Raw genomic sequence first — 23,518 nt, forward strand, 5'->3', positions numbered from 1 at the left:
GGAGGGGGCATGGTCAAAATGATATGCTAGGAAAATGATCCTTGCAGCAGCATTCTGAATGGATACAGGCAGGGCAAGGTTGCCTTTCTCAAGGCCAGAGAAGAGGACGTTGCAGTGATTGGATTACAAGTTTTAACTGTGTGGATGCTTAGGAAAAGTTGTATGTTAAAAGATATTCTGCAAAAATAATTTGGAAGATTTAGACACAGCTTGAATGTGAGACTCCAGAAAGAAGGCAGATGCAAAGATCACACTCAGGTTCTGACAAGGAACAGTGGTGGAATACACAGTGCTTGAGAAACAAGGAAAGGGGGTAGGGGGATGAGAGATTACGAGCTCTGTTTTGACCACACTGAGTTTAAGCTGCCAACTGGATGTCCATGAGATGTCAGAGAAAGAGTCTGAGATTTTAGTTTGGACAGAAACAGATGGGTCTGGAGTGAAGATGTAGATATCAGAGTTGTTGGCATAGAAATTATAGCTGAATGGGAGAAGACAAAGGAGGAGGGAAGCTCTGTGAAACCCAAACAGAAAATTGTGCGTGGGGGGGATTAAAAGGATTTGTCAAACAACATGCTGAAGGAGCAATTAGAGAGATGAAAGAATCAGGACAGGACTCAGTCATGAAAGCCAAGCCAGGTCAGATTTCCAGAGGAAGAGCACAGTTGACAGTGTCAAAAACTGTTGTGAGGTGGAGGAGGGGACGAAGCACTGTTTCTGAGCTCTGTCCAAGGAGGGGGCATTAGAGACTTTGGCCATGTCTACAGGTACAGAGAAGTCTCCTGGCGGTATAGTAAAACCACCTCCATGAGCAAGAGCAGCTATGCTGGTGGTAGATGCTCTCCTGCCAACATAACGCTGTGCACACGAGTGCGTATGTTGGTGTAATTTATGTTTCTTGGGGGTGTTTTTTTTTCACACCTCTGAGGACATAAGTTTTGCTGACATAGGCTAGAGTGGAGACAAGCCTTTGGCAAGAGCTGTTTCAGTGGAGGGCAGCAGGCTCTGCATGGGTCTAGGACGGAACAGCAGGGAGGTCACTGATGTCCAGCTGGAGTTGGTGCTTAGCCCGACTGAACATTGGCCCAAGCCGCTCACCCAGGTGCCCCCAAGCGGCTCGCAGAGTCTCTGGCGCGGCAGACTGCCCCCACCGCTCCGCTCTGACCCCCCCGGGGCTCGGGCCAGCCACCCGGCCGGGCCGTGGGGCTCTGACCCAGGGGTCAGGTAACAGGGCAGCATCTCCCCCGCCTCCGGCCGCAGCCACTGAGCCCCGGGATCCCCGCACACGGGAACCGGGCAGCGGCCCCGCGGCGAGCTCTGGGCCAGGCAGGGCGCCATCGCCCGGCCCCCCCAGCCCGCACTGCGGTCCCCGGGCGGGAGGGCTCTGACCGGCGGCGACACGGGACCCCCCGGCCGGTACCTGCTTCAGCGTCAGCGCTGCTGGAGGCAGCCGGGACGCGGCCATGACACCGACCAGGCCCTGCGTGCGCGCCGCCGCTGCCGCCTGGGCTCGCGCGGAGAGCGGCGGGTAGAGCCGGGGCGGGCTCCCTGCGGGGCTCGGGCTCAGCCGGGGGGATTTGAGGCCTGGCCCCGGAGCGCGGCAGCCTCGGCGTGGGCGGGAAACTGCGGGTTCCTCCCGCCAGCCGCCTGCCCCAGCGCAGCGGCTCCGAGTTTGTGCTCGTAGGGACCCAGAGCCGCCCCACGCGCACCCGCACAGGCTGTTCTAATGCCCCCCATGGCTGGCACCTGCCAAGGTGGGAGGGCGGCTGGGCCTGATATTTGAAACTAACACATAGGGGAGGCTCCTCTGCTTGGAAGATGGGATTAGGGAGGTAAATGACTCAGCCGGCTGCAAACAGGATGTGTGCATTAACTTAATAAATCAAGAGGTCAGTAGATTAGAAAGACGCTGTCTGAGCCAGCCAAGCTAAAAGGCAGAGCACCCAGGGCACTAGTTCCTGTGAACAAGATGAATTAGGAATGTAAATGCAAACTAACCAAGCCACTCTGAAAATCTGTAATGCAATGTATAGTAAATGCAATGAGATGTGTAATGTATATAAAGGGAAAGAGTTGCATGCAATTTTGGAGCTATGATGTACCCTGCATCCATCCCACCTGCATTTGAGTGTAATCAACTCATTATAGCACTGCTGTATGCCAAATAAAGAGATCTCAGTGATAAAGGCTGGAGTCCAACTCAGTTCTTGGGAAGCATCATGGAACCTGATCCTAGAGGGAATCCCAACAAGGACTTTCCTCCTCTACTTAGGCTTCCATCATCCTCTGTATGTCTCTCAGATCCTCCCCCACAGTCCTCAGGCTGCTTTAAATTAGGCCTGGCTGTCCTCAACCCCAAGAGTCTGATCAGATAGCTGGGAATTGCAGCAATGCAGCAAAGCTCCAACCATGCCCTTTTCCCCCTTAACTACACCACCACAGACCTATTAAAGCTCCCCCCCACTAGATGCACACAAAGCTGATGCATTTGAATCCCACAACACGGTTTAGCTCTCCTTGGTCTAAATAAGCTCCAGGCACAAGCAGCGTCTCTTTGGCCTCTTTAGCACATTTTGTAGGCACAGATTCTGTTACCCTTTCAGAGTTGGGACCTGAAATTGAGCTGGCCCCAGTCCCCAAGCTAAATGTGAACCCCCCCCGCCAAGAGCTGTCTAAAGACCCCAGTAGTTTAAGCATACTCTTTCTCAAAGCTCCAACCTTGCAGGCATTCTCTGGTTTAGTTTACCTCTTCAGGGACAGGTGAGATTTCAAGCACATAACAAACAGGCTTAGTAAAGGTTTCTGAGTTTGACACAATACCTTCACCATAGCACAAGAGACACACATATCTAGACAAAACAATGAAATGCCTATGTGCTCTTCCCTGCCTGATTTTCCTCCCCACTCAAGGATTTTTGGTGTTTGGTCAGAATTCTTTAGGATGTACAGAATCCCCTCTCCTGCATGTAGCTGCTTCTATGAATTGACTGTCTCTTCTCTACAGCCAGCTTCTTTTGATGTTAGCTGGTCCTGTAGTACAAAAAGGTCCTCTCTGCTACAAAAGCATGCCCCTTCATTCCTCTCCATCTCTGTGGTTTTAATAGCTAGCACTAACTCCTACTTTCTCTGTTTCCCCCTTTCTGGAGAATTTTCATTGCTTCAAATCCTGTCCCCTGCATAGAAGATGGAGAAAATTGGTTTAATCTGGGAGGTGGCCCTCCCATTGCTCTGAGATGCTCCTATTTGAATGGGAGCTGTATGATGACTCTCCAGTATCTCTGGTCAGGTAGGGATGTGACACCAGCCCTGCTGGAATTAATTTAAATTATTAAAATAGGAGACCACTAGACTCTAATTTAATTTAATATAAATTATTTTATTAAGCCCAAAGGCTAACTGGTATTTTAATCAATTTCCCTAAACATTCCTAAGCCTAAAAACACCCAATACAGTAATAAAGTATCCATAAACGTGTGATCAGTGTACTTACATATAGGCCAGACCGAGTGAAAACTCTCTCATCCTGGCATGATCAAGTAGGATCTGATAGCCTTCAGTTTTATGGCTCTCTTTATACCCTTCAGTTAAACTTGCTAGCTTTAGCAAAAACCCAGTTTGAAGAAGTTTATTCTTGCTACTTTCCTTCCAGCAAGGTCTTCCTTTCTTCTCTCTTCCCCACTCCTTGCTTACCAGCAGAACAGTCGGAAGGTTTGTGCTTGTTTCTCTTAAGACAGTTTATCTTCTTACAGCAGCTTTTTATTTTATTAGTTACTTTTTGAACCATACATCATTCCCACACTACAAGTAAAAATAATACCACTAATTATTCTCGTGACCATCTTTTATTAGCCACAAACCATAAAACAAATATATTATTTTCTTAAACTTAAGCTAACTTTAATTTCATAACTATTCCTACAGGCCCTGATAACATATGGCTGACTGCATATTAACTGAGGCATTCAATAATACAATTTCATAAAATCAACCAGAATTCCTAACTTGTACTCAGATTCCCCAAATCATCACACCCTCCCAGCTACACCTGGCTGTGAAGAAGAGCCAGCACTTCAGTATTCAGAGTTTCCACTTATGCATGAAAAATCCTGATGGGGCCAGTTAAACTAGCTTCCCAGCAGATTTGCGTTAGTCAAGTAGCTTAAATCTGCTAGAATGTTTAGGATGATGAGGCCATCAATAAAAACTCACATATCTGGCAACCCCTCACAGTCCAGAAAAAGTGAAACCTGTGAAGTTATGCAAGCTAGGAACTTCTATGATTTGAGGACTGTTTGTATGATGTTCTGAAAATGTAAAGCATTATATGTGCACCAAGTACTATTTCTGTGGCATAGCTATTTTTGCTTCATCAAATGACAAAAAATGGACACCATAATTACAAACAGAGGTACATCTTTTTATTAGTACAGACAATAAGATGCATAGCTTTTGCAATGAAAAAAGTCATGTACAATCTTTAAGACACCTGACTAAATGTGTCTTTAATGTCTGCCTTGGACAGAGGGGCAAACTTCACAGTGTAAAGTGATAATACAGGGAAGATCATATCATGGCATGTTTCATAAAAACACCCTGCAGGCATTATCCAACAACCAGCAACATATATTAAATAGGATGTGTTTAACCACAAAACACAGTTTTAAGTATTCAAGTACTTATATTTTGGTTGTGTAAACCCATCCTTTCTCCACCCACATGTACCACCACCACGGGTTCAGCTAAATCAGTTCCAAGACTGTTCAAGTTCTTCCAATACAAGAAGTTCCTTCCCAGAAACAAAACTACTTCCCCCCTTCAATGATCAGAACATTCCAAATAAAGTTTAAAAATAATAAATTACAACAGTGGTGGCAGAAGGTTTGCATTGTTATAGGGATAGGCAAATAAGTGAGTACAGTCTTTCACCATTGCATAGTCTCCTGCACTAGCAAATAGGAGAGAGCACACCTAAAGCATTTCTTTTCTAGGCGGTCTGAATATCAGAAGGCAGTTCCTGCACGTAAATCCTGGATAGAGAGATCTCATAAAATCACTGATGAAATGCAGTTACACTTAAGTAATTTAGCAGCAATCAGAGGTTTACTTGCTTTGTAAATTCTATAGACTCTCCGAGGCAGTCACCAGTTCAAACCACTGTCGCAGCGCATCACTGAGAGTCTCTGGGAGGGCATTCACATCTCTGAGGATTATGTAGAATGGGAATGGGAACTCTTCCATGTAGGATCGTATTTCAGGCATTTCTCCGGGCTCTTTAAATACAGGTACTTTAATGTCCAAGATGGAATCCTGTAAAAGAGATGAAGGGATGACTGGACTGTAGGTACCATTTATCCAATTTTTCAAACACATTTCCCCAACATTGGGCAATTAAAGGCAAAAATATTTTAAAATAAAACCCTAAATGCAACCCCCTCAAGGAAGTCAAACAGGGACAGGTATGACAAGCTGGGAGGTAAAAAAATATGATTATAGTCCTAAAACTGTACTGAGCATAGAATTACAGAATGAAGTAGACTAAACTTTAAGCTTTTGTAGTATTAAACAAACATATAAATAAATGCTAAGGAAAGAGAAGAGACTAACATGACATGAACCTACCACCACCTGAATCAATTTGCTTTTATGTTGTGTCATTCCCTGAACATGTCTTTCATCTGACTTTTAAAACTGTAAAGCTCTTTGGGTAGAAAGTCACAATTGAGGGGGAATAAATCAGCTCTTTCAAATTCCTTTTGCTTTCAACTTTTTAATTTAGAAATCTAGTAGTTATTTCTGTTCTAGCCAAAATTTATGATGACAGTCCCTAAATAATAATAAATCATCTCAGAGTCTTTAGTGCATCCATCACTGGGGATGCAAGAAGTGCAAATTAAGGAAATAATTTCTTGTAAAGTACGTGAGCACCAACTGTATTGGAAAGTCCCAGTTCTCCCCTCTCCTGCCCACTTCTTGAGGCACAAATCATGCTCACAATTTTATCTATGGAGTTAGAAACACCCTGGAATTACTTTTTTAGGGTCAGTCAACAGTGAATTGGTTGGAGTTATTTAACAAGAGGTGCTCCCAACACCTTCTCTGCCAGGAAGTGACAGACTAGCCCAGGACAAGGAAGAGTCCTTGTGTAGGCTTTTGTGGGTTGAAAACGGGGCGCTTTTCTGTCAGACAGAACCTTTGTGAATAGTTGGGGCACACTGTTCATGATGCAATAGTATGTTACTATATTTGTGTACAGCACCCAGAACAACGGGACCTGATTCTAATCAGGGCCCTTGCGTACGATCAGAATACAAATACATTTTCACTAAGTATCTACTAGTGAACTACAGCAGATTTTTTCTATAAACCAATTTATGGTAGATTTAGGCAATTCAACAGCACAGTCGACAGAAAATACTTTACAGCAGTGGTCCCCAACCTTTTTGTCTGGCGGTCGCTAGACGAAGGACCGTGGTGGCGGTCGAGCATCCGCCGAAATGCTGCCGAATTTCTGCGGCGACACTTCTCGATGACGTCGCTTATTGGCGGCAAGCAGCGTCATCGAGAGGCGTTGCCGCCAAAATGCCGCAGAAATTCAGCGGCATTTCGGCGGATGCTCGACCACCGGCCAGGACGCGGGCGCATTTAGATGGGGACCCCTGCTTTACAGCATATAGTATTGTGCTGGGTGCCTCCCAGTACAAATAAGATGACAATTCCAGGCCCAAAGAGTTTAAAATCTAATTTCAAATATGACATAAGGAGTCACAGTAGAGAGAAGTTGAGGGAGCACTGACAGATGTTGCACATGAATGAAATTTTAATTATTTCAGTAAAGGATAGTAAACAGCAAAGTGAAGCAAAGAATTATTTTATATTAAAGAAAATATCTTTGTTGACTCCTACAAAAGGCATAACCCCAGCTGTAGTTACAAATGTTCAACAGCTAAAAAAGAAAGGATCTTGGTATAAATTCCCAGCCAATTTTATAAGGAGTTACAAAGGCAACAGTTAAAAATACTGTGTGTAGCTTTCCATTCACTGCACTAGAATGCTGTTTTATTATTCTCTCACTCACCCGGGAATTAGGATTGTCTAATACGACAAAAATGACAAAAATATTGGCATTTTGAGCAGCCTGAACTGCTGCTGTGACTCGTTCCTTGCCTTCTAGGAAAAGGCCTCTTCCATCAGATACTATCAAGAGCAGCTGAGCGGTTTCTAAGCACAGGGAAAACAATATTTTCAGTGCCAAAAAATAAGAACTTTCAACTCATTTAAATTGAAAACAAAAACACTGCATTTTATCACAATTTATTTTTGATGTCTGCACAATGGAAAACCCTAATAACCTCCACAAGAAAACAAAGTTGTGGTCAATTATTATTCTCTGACTTTTAAAATTAGATTACAACCCCAAGCAGATCAGGAAAGAGAATTTCTCTCCTGGAGACATGAATTAGGCTTTGTCTACACTAGCACTTTTGTCAGTCGGGATGTGAAGAAAATACCGCCCTCACTGACATAAGTTTCACCGACAAAAGTGCCAGTGTGGACAGCGCTATGTCGTCAGGAAACACTTTCCCACCAGCACAAGTGGCTACACAGGAGATCTCACAGCAGTGCAGCTGCAGGGGTACAGCTGTGCCACTGTAAGGTCTGTAGTGTAGACATAGTCTTAGACAATTTTTAAATGGCCATTATCTCCATAATTAATGATAACAGGCAGGAAAACTAAACTAGTGAATAAAGGTCTGGTTTTGCATTCCTTGCTCACCACGGTCGTCAGTGAGACAGGAATTTTGGGTGCACAAGGAATTCAAAGATTAGGTACTAGCTCTGCAGACTTGACTACTGCACATATCTGCTAAGGGGTTTATCCAATTTCCACTGAAAATCAATGGGAGCCTTTCTGAAGGTCAATGATTTCAAAGGGAGGTGGGTCACGCCCTAAATCAGTGTGTTTGTATAAAATATGTTACAATTTGAGTGCAATAAACTGCTTCTAAACACAACTTTTTTTTTTTTTGGCTAAATACCCAAAAAGTCTATACAGAATGCCTATAAAAATTTTTTTTGAGATAATGAAGCACAAAACATGGTCTCAAACATCTTTTTTTTGCTTTATTTGAAAGATTATCAAATGGATCTTCTTTGTTTTGCTTAATTTGCTACTTAGTCCTGCACACGCTATGCAAGGTTTCAGCTTTTAAAAATGGAATGGCTGAAAGAGCCTCTTAACCAAACATTCCATTTGAACATTCAAGACTATGGTGCTGAAAAGTGTCATCTCAATGCTGCAAGTCTTTACAGTTTTTCTCTATGACAGCATAGTTAAGATATTGTATTAAGACCTTAGTGAGCTATATTCCCATGGTAACAAGCATAATTAGCATTTTAAAAGTGCTTACCTGGATTGATATTTTCAGACAACTGCTGTGCTGCAGCAAACATATTTGCTGATGATTCTAGAAACTGCAGAGAAGACAAACAAGAGAACAGCAAGCTAATTATAAGCAGATGCATTAATGCTGGAAAGATTTTTAAAACAAATGAACAGGTTAAAAGAGAGTTTATCAGACTTTTCCACATTTCATAGAAGTCACTACTGAATGTGGAAGATCGCAGGAGCTGTCTGGGTGCATATCAACGGCTGCTGTTCTTGATGGCAGTAAGGGCATATTAGGGATGCCAGAACTGAAAGACAGTCCAACCAAGGAGAAAACTCAGGCAAGGTCCAAAAGGTACCATTACACGATCTTTTTCACGAACCAGCCAAAAGCAAAAGAATGATTTTGGTAAATTGATCCTCTGTAGAGCAAGTCCCAGTGCTTGGTCAATTAAAATAAACAAGTAATCACGTCTGGAGTTCTCTTCTTCCCTCTGGCCTTAATACACCATTGGGATTAAGGCTATGAGTTGGTCAGAGAGTTCATGGACTCTGTGATTTCACATGACCTCCACAATTTCAACCTGAGCAGCAGGACTCCAGCTGTCAGCCCTGGGTGGCGGTGCTCCAGCTCCAGCCCACTCGGGCTTCTGTGATTTATTGTTTATTGCCACATCCCATCTGTGACTTCTACTAAAAATACCTGTGACAAAATCTTAGACTAAATTGGGATGCACTAAAATAAATTCCTGCTGGACTTAATTAGGACTCTTCCCCCATGCTCTTAAATGGGATTCTGCATTGGTGCAGAAGTTATGCTAGTAAATCCAAATATAGGATTAACACATGTACCAAAAATGCAGGTTACAATACAGTCTGAGCTGGGGGACTATCAGGGGAGAAGAGCACAAATGAAAGCGATACTGCTGAGTATTAACTATTGCAACAAGATGCTAAGCTCTCCTATCTCTTATCTACTTAAATTGTTCTCTAGTGGAACAGCCATGCCATTCATGAATTGCCATTCATGTATTTTGTTTTTATGTAATCACAAACAGTGCCTAATGCCATGATACAGTTAATGTCTTGTCTGGAACAAAAATTCTGCAACCCTGCAGTCCAAGAGGTACTTTTGCATACCTGAGCTATCTGAGTTTTCTTTTGTTGAAATTTGCAGAGGCGTAATATCCGTGTTCCTGACTGGTCACTGAATGGTTCATGGAATGGGTGCAGAAGTTGAACTGTCTCACCAAAGCTGAAATAAAGTACGTGTGTGTTTTAAAAATATGTTTAATAAGAATTCTATATTGCTAATTTGCTCTAAAAATCTTAAAATAAATCCATGCTTAAAATATTCTCACCTACATACAGCAATCTGCCCCACTTCTAGAAGAGACAATGCATTTCCGATCACTGCCAGGGATTCATATGCAAGCTAGGAAAAATGAAGTTAATCAAGATTAAGCAACATGTTCAAAAGTATTGCTGTATACAGGGTTGTTGTAGTCGTGTCAGTCCCAGGATGTAAGAGAGGAGAAATACAAGATCGGTAAGGTCATATCTTTTATTGGACCAACTTCTGTTGGTGAGAGATTCAAGCTATGGAGGTACACAGAGCTCTTCCACAGGACTGGGAAAGGTACTCAGTGTTACAGCTAAATAGAAGGTGGAACAGACAGTTTAGCATAAGCAGTTGGCACATATTCCAAGAGACCATTTGAGATGAAGTGGCCAGTTAACATCCCTGTACTCATAGGACAAAAAGAAGGGTTAGTGGGTTACAGATTGCTGAAATAAGCCATAAATACAGTGTTTTTATTAAGACCATAATTTTTAGTGTCTACTGAAGTTATGAATTTAAGATCCCAGGCTCATCTTTTGAAAGTGTTGTGCAGTTTCCCTTTGAGGTTGAGGACTGATAGGTCAGATACAGAGTGATCGCTTTGAGAAAAGTGTTCGCCCATAGGTGATATGATGGTGTTGTCATTTATCGTTTTATGTATGAGTTCATTTGCGAGCGTAGTGATTGTCTGGTTTCACTTACATAGCTATTATTGGGGCATTTAGTACACTGGATGAGGTACAGCACATTTTGTGGCGAAGTGTTGCCAGTTCTTTTAATCTTTTGGTGCTGAATTAAAAACATATCAAAATTCATTTTCATAATCTAGTAAAATCAAATTTAAATACTGCCCATTAAGTATTTGTTTCCTTATGTAATTGTTTGTGTGTGTATATCAAATACAAACCTAGCGATATCACAAGCAAAAAATTCAAAAAAATCTGATTTGAGATATTCATAAATTACAGAAAGATTATGTTGGTGCTATTTGCAGTCAGCTGAAATCCTGAAATTGGATGTTATACACTAACAGTTTAGGCTGATGAATAGAAATTAAAAATGTTGCAATAATCAGACTGAGGGGAGTGCACATTTTTACTCACTACAAATTCTGTACTTTATACATATATGAATACGTCACTAATTTACCAGTGAAGCACAAAATATGCATTCTGTACTGCAATTCAAAATATTTTAATAGTAGAGTTTGACTAAGGATTAGAAACTGCTTAAACTATCTTCATATTTTACGTGTGACATATTAAAATGTCTATTCAATAACAGCACCTTCCATGCAGTACAATTCTTGAAATAAATCAGCTACTCTTCTGATATACAATCATAAAAAAGACCTTGTCTACTGTACTGCTTCATCATTACTCTGTGGAATAGGTTCCTTCCAAGGTTTTATTTGCCTTACCTGTTTTGAGTGGTTGTCTATCATACTAGATGAATCATCAATGGCCAAGCAAATCTGGTACTGACGTTTGCTGGGTTTGGTTCTTCGCAACCAGATCTTATCCTTTCGGAACTGACTGGCAATATATGGAATCACTTTGCGCATATTCAGTCTTTTTCCTGTTCTGTAATCACCTCTGATAGTTAAGAAGCCAACAAAAATATTAGTGGGGAGAGTCATTTTATTGATGATAGTTTATATAATTTGGTAATTATGCACAGCAACACAGGCCAAGATTTTTCAGAACTGGATGTCTAAAATTAGGCTCTTATGTCCATATTTAGGGCCCTACAAATTGGTCTGATTTTCAGGTCCATTAGGAGTTGGCTGCTCAGCACTTTTGAAAACAGATTTTTAATGTAGGTGCCTAAATATGGAATTAGGAGCCTGACTTTTGGTACCCAGTATTGAAAATGTTGGTAAAAGATTATTTGACTTAAATCTTGTTCAGAATCACTTGGAGCTAAAACATGAACAATGTGGAGAAGATTTTGACTTCTAACATCATTTTGACTTGCTAGAGCTTCCATTGAAATCAGTTTGAGCATTGTATAAAAGAAAAAAAAAATCTCAAAAAGCTACAGACTCAAGATAGTGAAGTCTTATAATTCTTCACTACCACATCACATTTGCAAGTCATCAGATCACCTAAGAGTACTAATTAAAAAATAAAATGAATGTGCATGCATATGGGAAACAGTTACTACAAATATTAGAAGATACTGCTGAGGCCCAAATGCAACAAGCTGTGGCTGTAAAGGTGCATGGCCCAAAAAATGAGAGGTTAAGAGCCTAAAAGCCTTACAGAGAAAAGACTTACTTCAACTTGGCTGCCTGAGTGGGTTCAAGTATGAGTCGCAGCTGCTCAGAAAGCTGTTGTGAAAGAGGAGTGGTCAGTGCTAAATATCTCTGCCACATCTCAGCTGCCGTCTTTTCCTGTAACAGTACCAGACGAGACAAAACTCATTACATTCATTACGGACAAATGAAAACCTGTGAAAAGCTTGAAGGAGAGAGCACAAGTTGAGGACAACATTAATAGGACAAAATAAGTCCTTCAGGTGAAGTTAGTGGGAAATGCTTGTTGGAGGACTCATTTCTGGGCTCCAGTGGAATGTTCAAGAGAAAGCCTTCTAAAGGCAGAACAGTGTACTTATGTGCAGCTGAAATTTTAAAGACTAAAAAAATAATCAAATCAATGCAGCAGGCTGAGCAGCTGATAATACTGTTAACTGGAGATATAACTGGTGCTTTGCAGTATACTGGCACTACTGGAGAAGTCTATCTGGGAGTTGGAAAAGTCCTTGGCAGAGGTAAGAAGTAGTACTGGTGGATGGATAAATAACCAATATATTACACTTGATAAAGACATAATTTATATGGAATGGAGCTAAGTGGCTTTTCCATGCAGCTGACTTGCTACTGACCTGAAAGAAGGAAAGGAAATTTTAAACAGATCTCCTGGAAAAAGGCCCATACCATTAGGCCTCATTGCTATCTAGAAAGAGGCAGCAGATGTATTTATTTTTTCCGATGACTCCTACCATATCAAGGAAAGTGTTACTGAAACATGTTACTCTGAACTGGTTTGAGCTAGAGAACCAAGCAGTATCTAATCTCTCACTATGAATTTGCAAAATACATTGTTTTCAAGAGCAGTTTTTACAATCTTAAACAGAAAAGTGTCATTTCCTTTAAAATTAATCTTACTAAACTTGTAATGTGTATGGAAAAATGTCTAAAGGATAGAATACTAGCTTCTCTTTGATTACTAAGGAAGAGATTTGTCTACCTCTCCTGCAAATGGATCTGCCTAGGCATGAGAATCTGCCTGTGCAGTTTCCTTTGCTGACAGGGACCTTACATCACAAGACAGCAGAAAATGGTGCACAGATACCTCTTATTTTAGTCAACTCAGCTGTAAAGAAAAGACTTTATTAGCATTAGATTTTAAAAACCTCTCTTTAAATGTCAGAGTATTCTAATGCCCAATGGCCGTTCTTGCCTCCAAGCCTACACCAAATGGTTTTAACATTTCCACTACGATTGCCACTGTATAAACAGTAATGTTTTGACAGTTAAACTAAATGGCTGCTGGCCCACGGTCTCTGAGACTGCGTGCGAAAAATGACATCACTTTTTAGCAGGGTGACTGCCATTAATAGGAGTCTCCATAATGACAATTTTAATCAAGAGTAATTTTCAATACAATTTAGTTTATGGCTGCAGTAATCGCAGCCAAGTTGAAGAAGTTCTGGCATCAGACAACCTAAAAGCAGACACTGTAACACCACAGATGAAGGAGGCAGCTTCCAGCAGTAATGTCTATAGACTGGTATAGGTAAAGTGGTGTGTAACCCTGGTAAATTGCAGGTATCACCTATTCAATGTGTAAGGACTTGACATGTTTGACAGAAAAGTTTCTCACTATGAGTTTTAGAGGTCATTACCAGAGCAAGTTCAAAGCAGCTTTCTCTAAACTGCAGATAATGCTTTGGAAACATGATTTGAATCATTGCCCAGCTCTAAGGTTTGTGTTAAGAAGTTTAAAGGACAAGCTAACCACCCAAGACAGAGAGAGATTCAAATTGCTTTGTCTGAAAATTAGATTCTGACTGTAAGTCTTCATCCATGACTTCAATAGGGTTACAATATGAAAGAACGCATATTAAGGATTCCTATGGCAGGTTAAAATCACTAACCTCATCTGGGTTTTCAGATTGCTGAGTTTGCCAAGCTTCCAGTTGCTTTTCCAGTTCCTGTCTCAACTCTTCAGGATCTTTAATTATGTGCTAAAGGTACATGTAAGAGAAATGGAGATAGTCCACATATCAGTAACTTCCAATCCTTACAGCATCATAAAAAAATTAGTAAGTGCCAGAGAGGGTTATAATAATGGCTAAGATACCTAGAAAATCAAGTTTAGCTTTCATTTTAAATTTCCATGATTGCTATTATCTCTTCTTGTTCTTCTGTACAGACAACATAATATTGGTTGTTACATACGTTTTGAATATGTATTAGAAGTACTGAATTTCAAGATGATTAATTTAAGTTGCCTTGTGTCAAGCCGTCGATTTGAATAATGACAGTAAAAAGAAAAATCAGTCTATTTCAATTTATTTAAATTTCCCAAAGAAAAAGTTTACTCAGCAGCTAGTGGTAGACTCAAATAATTTTTTCTATTTAATGTATTAACAGAATATGGCAACTCACCTATCAGGCTAATATATCACTGTTTGATAGCTTATGCATGCTTTGTTAAAATAACAACTTAAATTATATTTCTTCAGTCTTCACTGATAGTAACAGGACCTCAGACATCTAACCTTAGAGAGGACTACAGTATATGGGCTATATAGTTGGAATTAAAATAATCCCTAAAACTTTCATATTAGAAAGTTTAAAATATATTTTTCTTTATTGAGTTTTGTTTAAACAAAATATTCAGCACATCACTGGAGAACTGGAAATGTGCTGATAATTTCTGATCCCACAAGGAACTGTAAATCTCTCTTGTAATCTCCTGCAAGTTAAGTGTGGAGGGAATGGGAATGTGTATGTATAGGACCCAGCTCCCTCTCCCTTGCTAAAAGCAAGGAGAGACCTCAACTCTTTTCCCCAGGGCTTAGGTAAGTGATGCTTCCTGTTTTAGTCTATTTTAATCACTTGACCTACCTGTATGTTTCCTCATTTCACCTGTACATGAAAGAGCTAGACTATTCTGACCACAATAATGTGGCATCATTGCAGTCAGTAGCACTTCTCATCATGTTGTTTCATTCTTACTGGCAGGTCATTTGACACTACCAGTATGTACAGGAACTTCAAAATACACTTCTTCCTATCTCCAAAATAACTGAAATTGTGATATAGTAAGACAACAAATGAAGATGAAAGGGTTTCGGCAATATCACACTGAAACGGGTTCCTCCTTCATAAACTGGCCCTGCACATAGCATACGAGAATTGCTAATTATAAATTGCACGACCACAACCTATACCACAATTCTCCTCGAAATCTTCCCTACCACTAAGGCTATTCCAATGGCACTTATGCACAACTCCCACAACCCATCAGTGCAGGCCACACACTCCTGCCCACCTTTTCTCCTCTGCGTGAGTGTTTAACCACTGGGGAACACCCCAGATGTAACCAAGTAGTGGGGGAAATAATAGTTTACATTCTAAATGAACACTTCTCAGCTGTAAGACTCATTACATAGCTTCTCTCTCTCTCTCTCTCTCACTATTTCATATCCTTTTGTAAAACAGCAGTGGGATGCTTTTGGTACAGTACCAGGACCGTGGTGTCCATCAAAAATTCATGGGCCGTATGTACAGTAGAGTCTTGATTTCTTTCTGGTTCCTCCTCTGGCTCCTTTGGCGGTTTGTCTGCTGTAGCGTCTTTGACCTCCTCAGAGTTGAAAGCCTGGATTTCCAACTCCACTTCATCAGACCCTTTAGTTACATAGGGCAGAGTTACTAAACATCTTGTCCACTAAAATATACAGGTTCTTAAATTATGGCTACTATATCTTGGCTTCCACCGGGCAGAGAATTTCCAAGTCTATAATGTGCTTTGGAGCTTTTCCTGTTTTGGGCAGTTATGCCTGACAACAGTCAAGCCCATCTTCCTGCCAGCTGAGCAGCAGCTCAGTTCTATTGTCCTTCCTCCGTTTCCTCTGAGACAGTGCACTTCTTTTTATTCCATTCCCACTCAGCCCATCGAACCATTTTCTTCTCTCAATGGCACTTTTATGCTGCTGCATCTGAGGAGACCACTCAGCCCATCCCTCAAGCCCCATTGTCTTGTTAAAATTGGGGTTTTTTACATGCACCTGTGTGGTCCTGTCATAGATTGGAATGCATCTATAAGCCAGTTAAGAATGAAAAGAATTGACAGTCTGCCCACCTGCATGGAAACCATTTGCCTTCTTTATGGAAGTGAAAAAAGATTGGAGACCATTGTCTTGAAAGGGAGTAGCAAGGTACTCTGCCACTCAACCAATTTAATAGTTAATGCTGGTTGCTGACTTGGACTACAGACGCAGCTTCAGAAAAGCCCATTAAAAGCAGGCATTTCAGAAATATCTATATAGAACTTCTTTAAGAGAAGTGAGAGGGCTATTTAAGAAAAGTTTACCAAGGGTTTTAGTGGCACTAGACTTCTTTACTTCTGACTTCAGCTCCTCTGTGTCTACAGCACTGAGATCTTCATTGTTCTGCATTTCTGTCTCCATGGCTGCATCTTCAGAAAGCGCCTCTTCGTTCTCTTCACCAAGAGGCATAGTAGGTTTCTGCTGCTCCTTGCTAGCTACATCTGTACAAAGGGAACAGGACAAACATTAAAGGAAAAAGAACAACTCCTCTGCTCTCTGAGGTTCTTCCATATCAGCACTCTAACAGAAAAACACAAATCATATTTCAGATACCTGAAGCCTCTATTTTGTTTTCTCTCAAGGTTTTACGTAAGTAAAACTTAAATCTGTGAAGCCGCTGAATGAGTGAAAAAATCAGTCTGAGCTATTGTCTCAATCATTGCATAATATGAGCTGTGCTATGCTAGGGAACTAACGGTGTTAATCTACTTAAACTGATGATGATTTTAAGTTCTTGCTTTTTCAAACCCCTCAACCTCTCCTCCCCACAAAAAAAAAAACAAAATTAAAAAAAAAATACCCCAATGCATTAAAAGAGCCAGCAACTTATTTCATATGGAGTAAACACAAAACACGTGCTGGCTAAATCTGAATATTTCACAGGTGTGTGAACCATTAAGACTGCAAGGCAAACAAAGTGAGATTTAAGGTAAAGTTTTTAAAAGTTTCAAACTTCTGCAGGTGCCAAAGTCCCATTTTTAAAAGTGACTGGCACTTAGAAGCCTAAGTTTCACTTAAAATCAATGGCAGTTAGGGTCCTAAGTACCTAAGTCACTTTTGAAAATGGAATTTAGCCACTTTTCAAAACTTTGAGCTTTATCTATTGTGTCCAACTTTACCAGTACCAATGAAACAGTGATTTTATTATGAAAGAGAAGCAAAAAGCAATTACTTAAAAATCTGAACAATTTAAAAAACCCAAGAAATTTATTAAAAATGAAAGTTTGCTAAAAATCTTTAAACTATTTTGGTCCTATACACTAAGCCAAAATGGTGTAATTAGTAAGAAACACTTCAGATAATAGGAGCCTTGACTTCAATTCTGCAATGTTCACTGTTTAAATCTGAAGTTAATCTCTGAAGCCTTGTGAACACTACCATACCATAAGTTTGTGCATCGTAGGATTCAGTGCCTTGTTTAATGTGTTCAAACGCATCAGCTTCTTCCACATTTTGTTCAGACTGAGTTGTATTCTGTTTGGCTTCACTGCTGGATTCTATAGTTCTCAGTCGCTTGTGGACATGTTCACTGTGGTCCCCCATTGAACGCTTATTGTCAGCCTGACCAGGTTTCCTCTTAAAACTCTGAAAATGGCAAACAAACACCAGGCATTTCTGATAAGGAAGTTGAAATCCCACCAAAAGATTATGAACCAGAGTAAACAACAAGAAATTTAGTCTAGGCTATTCGGAATTGCATGTTAGAAATTAATTTTTACTACTATCATTTACAAGAAAAAGCAACCTGTGTATTTTTTCTGCTTTGTTTCTGAGAAGGCAATCGTGCCATTAAGTTGGATTCATGGCCTTCTGTTTGATTTGCATCTGCAGCTCCACTCCCATGTTCCTAAAAGACAAAAGGCCAAGAGGAAAAAAATATTCACCTGCTGTTCTGCTGGCTTTTAAGAAAACAGTCGTTGCAAGACTAGGCATAAATGCTTTAGCACTTACTGTACAAAAAATCTAGACACTAACTGGGACTACAGAGAGAGCTTTTCATCTTACACAACTGACCTATTGCTGAGCTGAACTGAGTTCTGGAGAATAAAAGTCAGAGCTTGCATATATGTGCTATTTTTGTAGTGTGCAGATAATACACAACTCCATGGCTGAAGAATGAGCATAAACAAACACCTCCGACTGCCTAGGAGTTATCTGAAGAAACTGCAGATAAACTCAGATTCAAATTTGAGAAACCTAATATTGTTTCTTGCTTGTAATTTGTTCCTAACTGTATTTAAACTTAGTACATGCACATACACATTCAGATAACAGTTTAAAGAGTATTTGCTCTGTTCTAGACACACAAAAAGAAGCACATAGACACATTTGAAGTTAGATTCCCATTTAAGATATTTCCATTTATTTCACCTCTTTAGCCTGGTCCTTCTCTGAAGCTGCTCCAGCCAGCTCAACAGCACTGTCACTCTGCAGATTTTCTTCTCCTGTCTGCCCATGAGCTTCATGTTCCATTCTCTCTACAGATTCAGGTAACCGCTCATCCTTCTCCAGAGTATCTTCATCCTCTCCTTCCTGAAGTAATATGAAATACAGGTCTAGCACTAAAAATGTAGGGGGATGGTCATCGTGGTGACATAAGCTAATTTAGAAATAAGCAGTGTCTATTTTATCTTAGTGGAGAAATCAGTATTTTTCCCACAATATCACTGGAATTTTGTTCAAGTGTTTCTGCCACAGGAAAAAAAATCACAAGCCTCTCAATGGAGAAGTAAAAGTTGTTAGTCTTCAAATAAAGGGAAATTCCTCTGCTAAATTTTATTAAAAGAAACTCGATTATCCATATAAAGTAAAAACATGTTTTTTAACCTGAGGTTGAAGGCCTTGGTCAGAAGCTGGGATCCCTTTCTCTCTCTCCTCTTCAGATGATTCTTTATCTTCTGTCAGTGATTGTGTTTCCTCCTCTTCATTTTCCTCAGAGTTTTCTGTATTTCCTTCTTCTTGGTCATCAGCTTCTTCCCCCACTTCACCTTCACCCTCTGCTTTATCTTCAGAGGTGCCTCCTTCAGTTGGCTCTGGATCTCTGTCTGTATCTTGAGTATCTTCTCCATCCTTATCTTCCCCATTTTCAGCCTCATCTAAATCCATTGGCTTCTCTTTTATCTCAAAAGGATTTTCTTCCTCTGATTTAAAGGATAAGAAAGTGATATAAAACTTTCAGCAAACAGAGAAAGCCTAACTGGAAGAAAAAAGCCTAGTGCTTCAAAATAATAAAAGGAAAAAAATACAGCAGTCCCTTATGTGCAGAATCTATCATTTCTCATAATAACCATTTGCCTCCTCTCTAAGAAATACAACAGTTATGTATGTAAGGGCCCATCAGAGTCTATTCCTACTAACTAGTCCTAATCTAAATTTTTTCAGCTTTAAGTAGACTTTGTTAAGTGCAGATACTTGAAGGTACTATAGAAAGTACAGAGAATGCAGCAACTGGGCAATAAAACAGTCTGCCTAAGGAGGTTGTTGAATCATCACTACTAGATGAGCTCCTGGAATAAAGTTCAATGAAACACTAATTATGAGAGGAAATGTATTCCATACAGGTGACTGTAACGGATAGACTCTCATCCAGCCCTACTGTCCAATTCCTGGTTCCAAAACATACTGTGAACTAACCAGTATGTAAAACTAGCAATTTTTATCTTCTAGTCTTTGGGTTGTTGTGCAGCAGATTTTCTTACAAGGGATCTTATCTGATTCTTGCCTCAAGTTCCTCACTATTTGAGGTTCTTAAATAGTTCTCCACTGGGTAGTTGCAGAGACAATTTCTTAGTTGGTACCTTCGTCTTCGTTGTCCTCATCGCTCCTCTCTTCATTCTCTAAGTTCAGGTCATCAGGAAGGTCCAAAGCTTCAGCTTCAGGCTGCTTCTCTTGCTTACCATGATAGGGATCCACCTCATTATCATCATATTCACGCTGATAAGCAGGAGAAGAAAGCAACATATTGTAAGTAGATGGGATGGGGAAAAGGGTTAAGAAGCAATTTCTCTGGGAAATGGAGATACATATATGGCAAATTAAATTTTGCATTCAAATATGGTGAATAGTAATTTCTACTAATTAGTTTTTCCAAGTCCCTAGGCCAGCCTAAACAGCGGGTTTGAAATTGCTTTAAAGCAGCATATTCTTTTTGGTGAAGACACCTTGCTCTAAAGTACGCACCCTGACATCTGTTCTAGAGCTGCCTGAATAGCAGATAGGATGCTAAAGAAAAGTATTTCTTACCCACTACTCTGGCTTTTTCTTTAAGCCTTGCTGTGCCAATCAATCCTTTCTGTCCCAAAACACTATGCTGCTGTGTTTGGAATATAATTTTTATTGTTCAAAGTCTTAGAGCAGGATAAGCCACCCAGCTCTATTTCACATCACTAGGATTAATATCCATTGTTTGGGCTGGCACAGATGGGTTTTTGAGGAGTAACAATTTACAGACATAGAAATTCACAAAAACTAAAGACTACACAGTTTAGGATGAAACTAAGTATGTGTACTTAATTCTTTATTTTTAAAACCTTATGGCAAATGCACTCTGGCTCCTGTGCAGAATCTCCAAGGACAAAATAAGCAGCAGTTTGAATAAATATCACTGAATTGTGAGGGCAAAACTTCTGATTAGCACAGAATGGGGACGCACTCTGCCGATCATCAAAAATTGATTGCAAAGTAGTGATTGTGTTGACCATCAATTAGTATTTTTAAGTAACACAAATATAGGGAATTTCTGACTTTTGGCAAGGTTCTTCAGTTACTAGATAAAAACACTTCAAGTTCTCAGCAATGCATAATGGACTAGAAGTGTTTTAACAGCAGGCTTGTAACAATCTTGATGTTTTTTTAAACTAGGCTAGCCATTTTAAATTTATTTTAATCAAACAGTAATATGCCATTAAGGCCCTTGGCACAACTGGTACAACATTATAGGCTTCTGAAGACCCTTTAAAGTACAGTATTCTTAGTTCTGTTTTAAAACCTTTTTACCTCATCTATTTGTTCATGAATTTTCTCTTTATTTTCACCATCCTCTGCTTGCTCCTCTTTTTCTTCATCCTTAGATGGCTTCTTTTTATCATTTTTATTACCTGCATCCAAGTTGTCATCTTTTGCAACAAGCTCAGAATCACCCTGAGTATGGACAAAAAAAAAAATCCAGAAAGTGATTATGCAAAATGCTAAGAAGTCTGTGTAATTACAGGGCCGGAGCTCCCAAAGGAAACAAACCAAACACATTTAGGATATACTCAAATTGTCCCCTTCTGAGGCTACTACACAAGTGATTACTTTCTTCAATTAATGTGCAATTACTACAGTCATGACTGACTTGCCCATACCCAGCAAGCATGGGCAACCTTACATCAGGGCTAGGCAAAAGGTTCACATGGGACACGTTCGGTTCAGGTTGATTTAATTCAGTTGGGCATGTGATTGCATTGTGAGTTTGAAACTCACCATATCATACTATAACTATGAGGATCTCCTGCTTTCTTAAGGCTGGTCAGGAAAGTCCAAACTCTTGAAGATCAACTCTGAAGAATAGGGAGAAATCTGGGTTTGCTGAATTAGGGACAAGAGCCAAACACTTACTACTTCCATTTTACACACCCCATCATTTGAAGGGAGAATTTAACTACTCTCCCCCTTTATGTCTCATACTCTAGGTCACACTGAGTTAGTGAGGTTATTATGCCTGAGGGCATTCTGCACCAAAAAATTCAAAATTCTGTGCCAAAAAATTCAAAATTCTGTGCACAATATTTTAAAATTCTGCAAATTTTATTTGTCAAATAAATGTGGAAGCTCCAACATGACATGGGGAGCACAGGTCACTAGCTGCACAGAGGTAAGAGATCATTGGGAGTTTGCAGAGCTCCCTGCAGCCTGTGGAGAAATCTGAGGGTGGGTCTGACTGGCCCTGGATGCCGTACAGGGGAAGAGGAAGTCCCATCCACCCCAGCCCAGCCAGGACTAGGAGCTGAGCCCAGCACAGGGTAGAAGCCACCTGCTGGGTCTTTCACAGTCCTGCCCTCTGCCCCACAGTGATTTACCTCTCTGCCGGCTGTCCTGGGCACCCAAAACATACTGCTGGGGAGGGTCACATGACTGCTCTTGTGGCTTCCCTTTGCTTCCCTGTCAGAAAGTCATTTTTCTGTGGGGAAGCAAAGAAATCTGCGGGGGACATGAATTCTGCACATGCAAAATAGAGCAGTATTCACCCAGGAGTAAACTGTTGTACACAGGGTAATAACGTTGTACTTTTTTTTTAAATCTCTTTTGATCTCCTTTTGTTTTTTTACCTCATCCATTCCTGGTCCAGATTCTTCTGTTTTACTCGCATCATTGTCATTGTCCTCTTCATCATCATCGTCGTCGTCATCACCCCAGAGCCTCTCATCCAGTTTATCAGCTTCAGCATCACCAAGATTTCCCATCTGTTTATCCAGCTCTTCATCTTCATCTGATTTGTCACTGTCTTCTGTGTACAACACCACAACTCAATGGAACATGCCACAACACAAATTCTGTCAACTGCTTTTTTTTTTTTTAATTTAAAGTACACTAATGAGAAAATGCATTGACTAAGGAATTCTCCAAAATGGAACTTTACACTGAAAAGCACTAAAATATAGCCTCTTGCAATTCAAACAGAAGCCTATTTAGAAGCACCTGGTGATTCTATGTACACACAATGTATTAAGGCAAGAAATAATTTTGCCAAGTCTATCCTTTACAAGTTCCATTACAATATGCTGCTGCACAGCAAGCATTTTTGTTTTGCTGCAGGATTTTTAGTTAAGTGAAATTTGTTATGTATTATTATTAAGCACTGGAAAAATCAAAATATCCCCCCTAAAAAGTTAGCTCTGTTTTCCTAAGTGACACTCAGAAGTCAATAACAGCCTATTTCTTTTGTACCAATGTATTACAGCTTTGCTGAATATTGGCATTTACTGAAACACTCATTGCTCTGAAAGACATCTGAAGTCATTAACCCATTTATAGCACTGTGATAGGTCATTTGACAATAGGAAGGACAGCCAATTCATTTGTTCCAGTTCCACGCATTTGTTACAGCTGAGGATTGTGAAGTTGGCTGTGGTTTGTGTTTTGTAACTGACTTGTTACTATTTATACTTGCCTTTTTCTATTCTATTCTTAGAGTTGTTTTAAGAGTGTCTATATGCTTTGCTATGTGAAAGTAAGAACTGTTACTGAACTAGTCAATTGCATTTCTAGAAACTACAAGAGTGAAATCTCACCAGATTGCTTTAATGAAAGAAACAAACCTTTCTTGTCTTGTTCCCCATCATGCATTTTCCCTTCAAAGTCCTCTGACATTTCAATTGCATTGTCCTCTCCTTCAATGTCTGGTTTGGTGTCTGGATCCTCCTTCTCCTTTTCTTGACCTTTTTGATAAGTGTCTTCCACCTGGATTA

The 23,518-nt window shown here is 40.3% G+C and overlaps 2 protein-coding genes across 7 annotated transcripts in view; both read right to left on the reverse strand.

Annotated features, from left to right (window-relative positions):
• Positions 1–1,501, reverse strand: part of LYRM2 (LYR motif containing 2) — a 55,064-nt gene extending 53,563 nt beyond the window's left edge. For all 6 annotated transcript variants that reach the window (XR_003999542.1, XR_003999540.1, XR_003999539.1 and 3 more), the window contains exon 1: positions 1,421–1,501. Coding sequence is in view for 1 of the 6 variants with exons in the window: in XM_030555946.1 (XP_030411806.1) it covers positions 1,421–1,465 (45 nt within the window). In the remaining 5 variants the exon portion in view is untranslated. The remainder of the gene's footprint in view (positions 1–1,420) is intronic.
• A 2,898-nt stretch (positions 1,502–4,399) lies between these two features.
• Positions 4,400–23,518, reverse strand: part of MDN1 (midasin AAA ATPase 1) — a 173,557-nt gene continuing 154,438 nt past the window's right edge. Inside the window, 18 exon segments of the mRNA XM_030558327.1 lie at positions 4,400–5,307; positions 7,076–7,218; positions 8,409–8,472; positions 9,527–9,641; positions 9,748–9,821; positions 11,149–11,323; positions 12,008–12,123; positions 13,890–13,979; positions 15,488–15,648; positions 16,334–16,510; positions 17,453–17,654; positions 17,815–17,916; positions 18,441–18,602; positions 18,897–19,210; positions 19,868–20,003; positions 21,066–21,209; positions 22,379–22,557; positions 23,369–23,510. Of these exon segments, the coding sequence (XP_030414187.1) occupies positions 5,119–5,307; positions 7,076–7,218; positions 8,409–8,472; positions 9,527–9,641; positions 9,748–9,821; positions 11,149–11,323; positions 12,008–12,123; positions 13,890–13,979; positions 15,488–15,648; positions 16,334–16,510; positions 17,453–17,654; positions 17,815–17,916; positions 18,441–18,602; positions 18,897–19,210; positions 19,868–20,003; positions 21,066–21,209; positions 22,379–22,557; positions 23,369–23,510 (2,685 nt within the window). The 3' untranslated portion in view covers positions 4,400–5,118.

This window comes from Gopherus evgoodei, chromosome 3 (assembly GCF_007399415.2).
Source record: "Gopherus evgoodei ecotype Sinaloan lineage chromosome 3, rGopEvg1_v1.p, whole genome shotgun sequence".
Classification (NCBI taxonomy): Eukaryota; Metazoa; Chordata; order Testudines; family Testudinidae; genus Gopherus; species Gopherus evgoodei.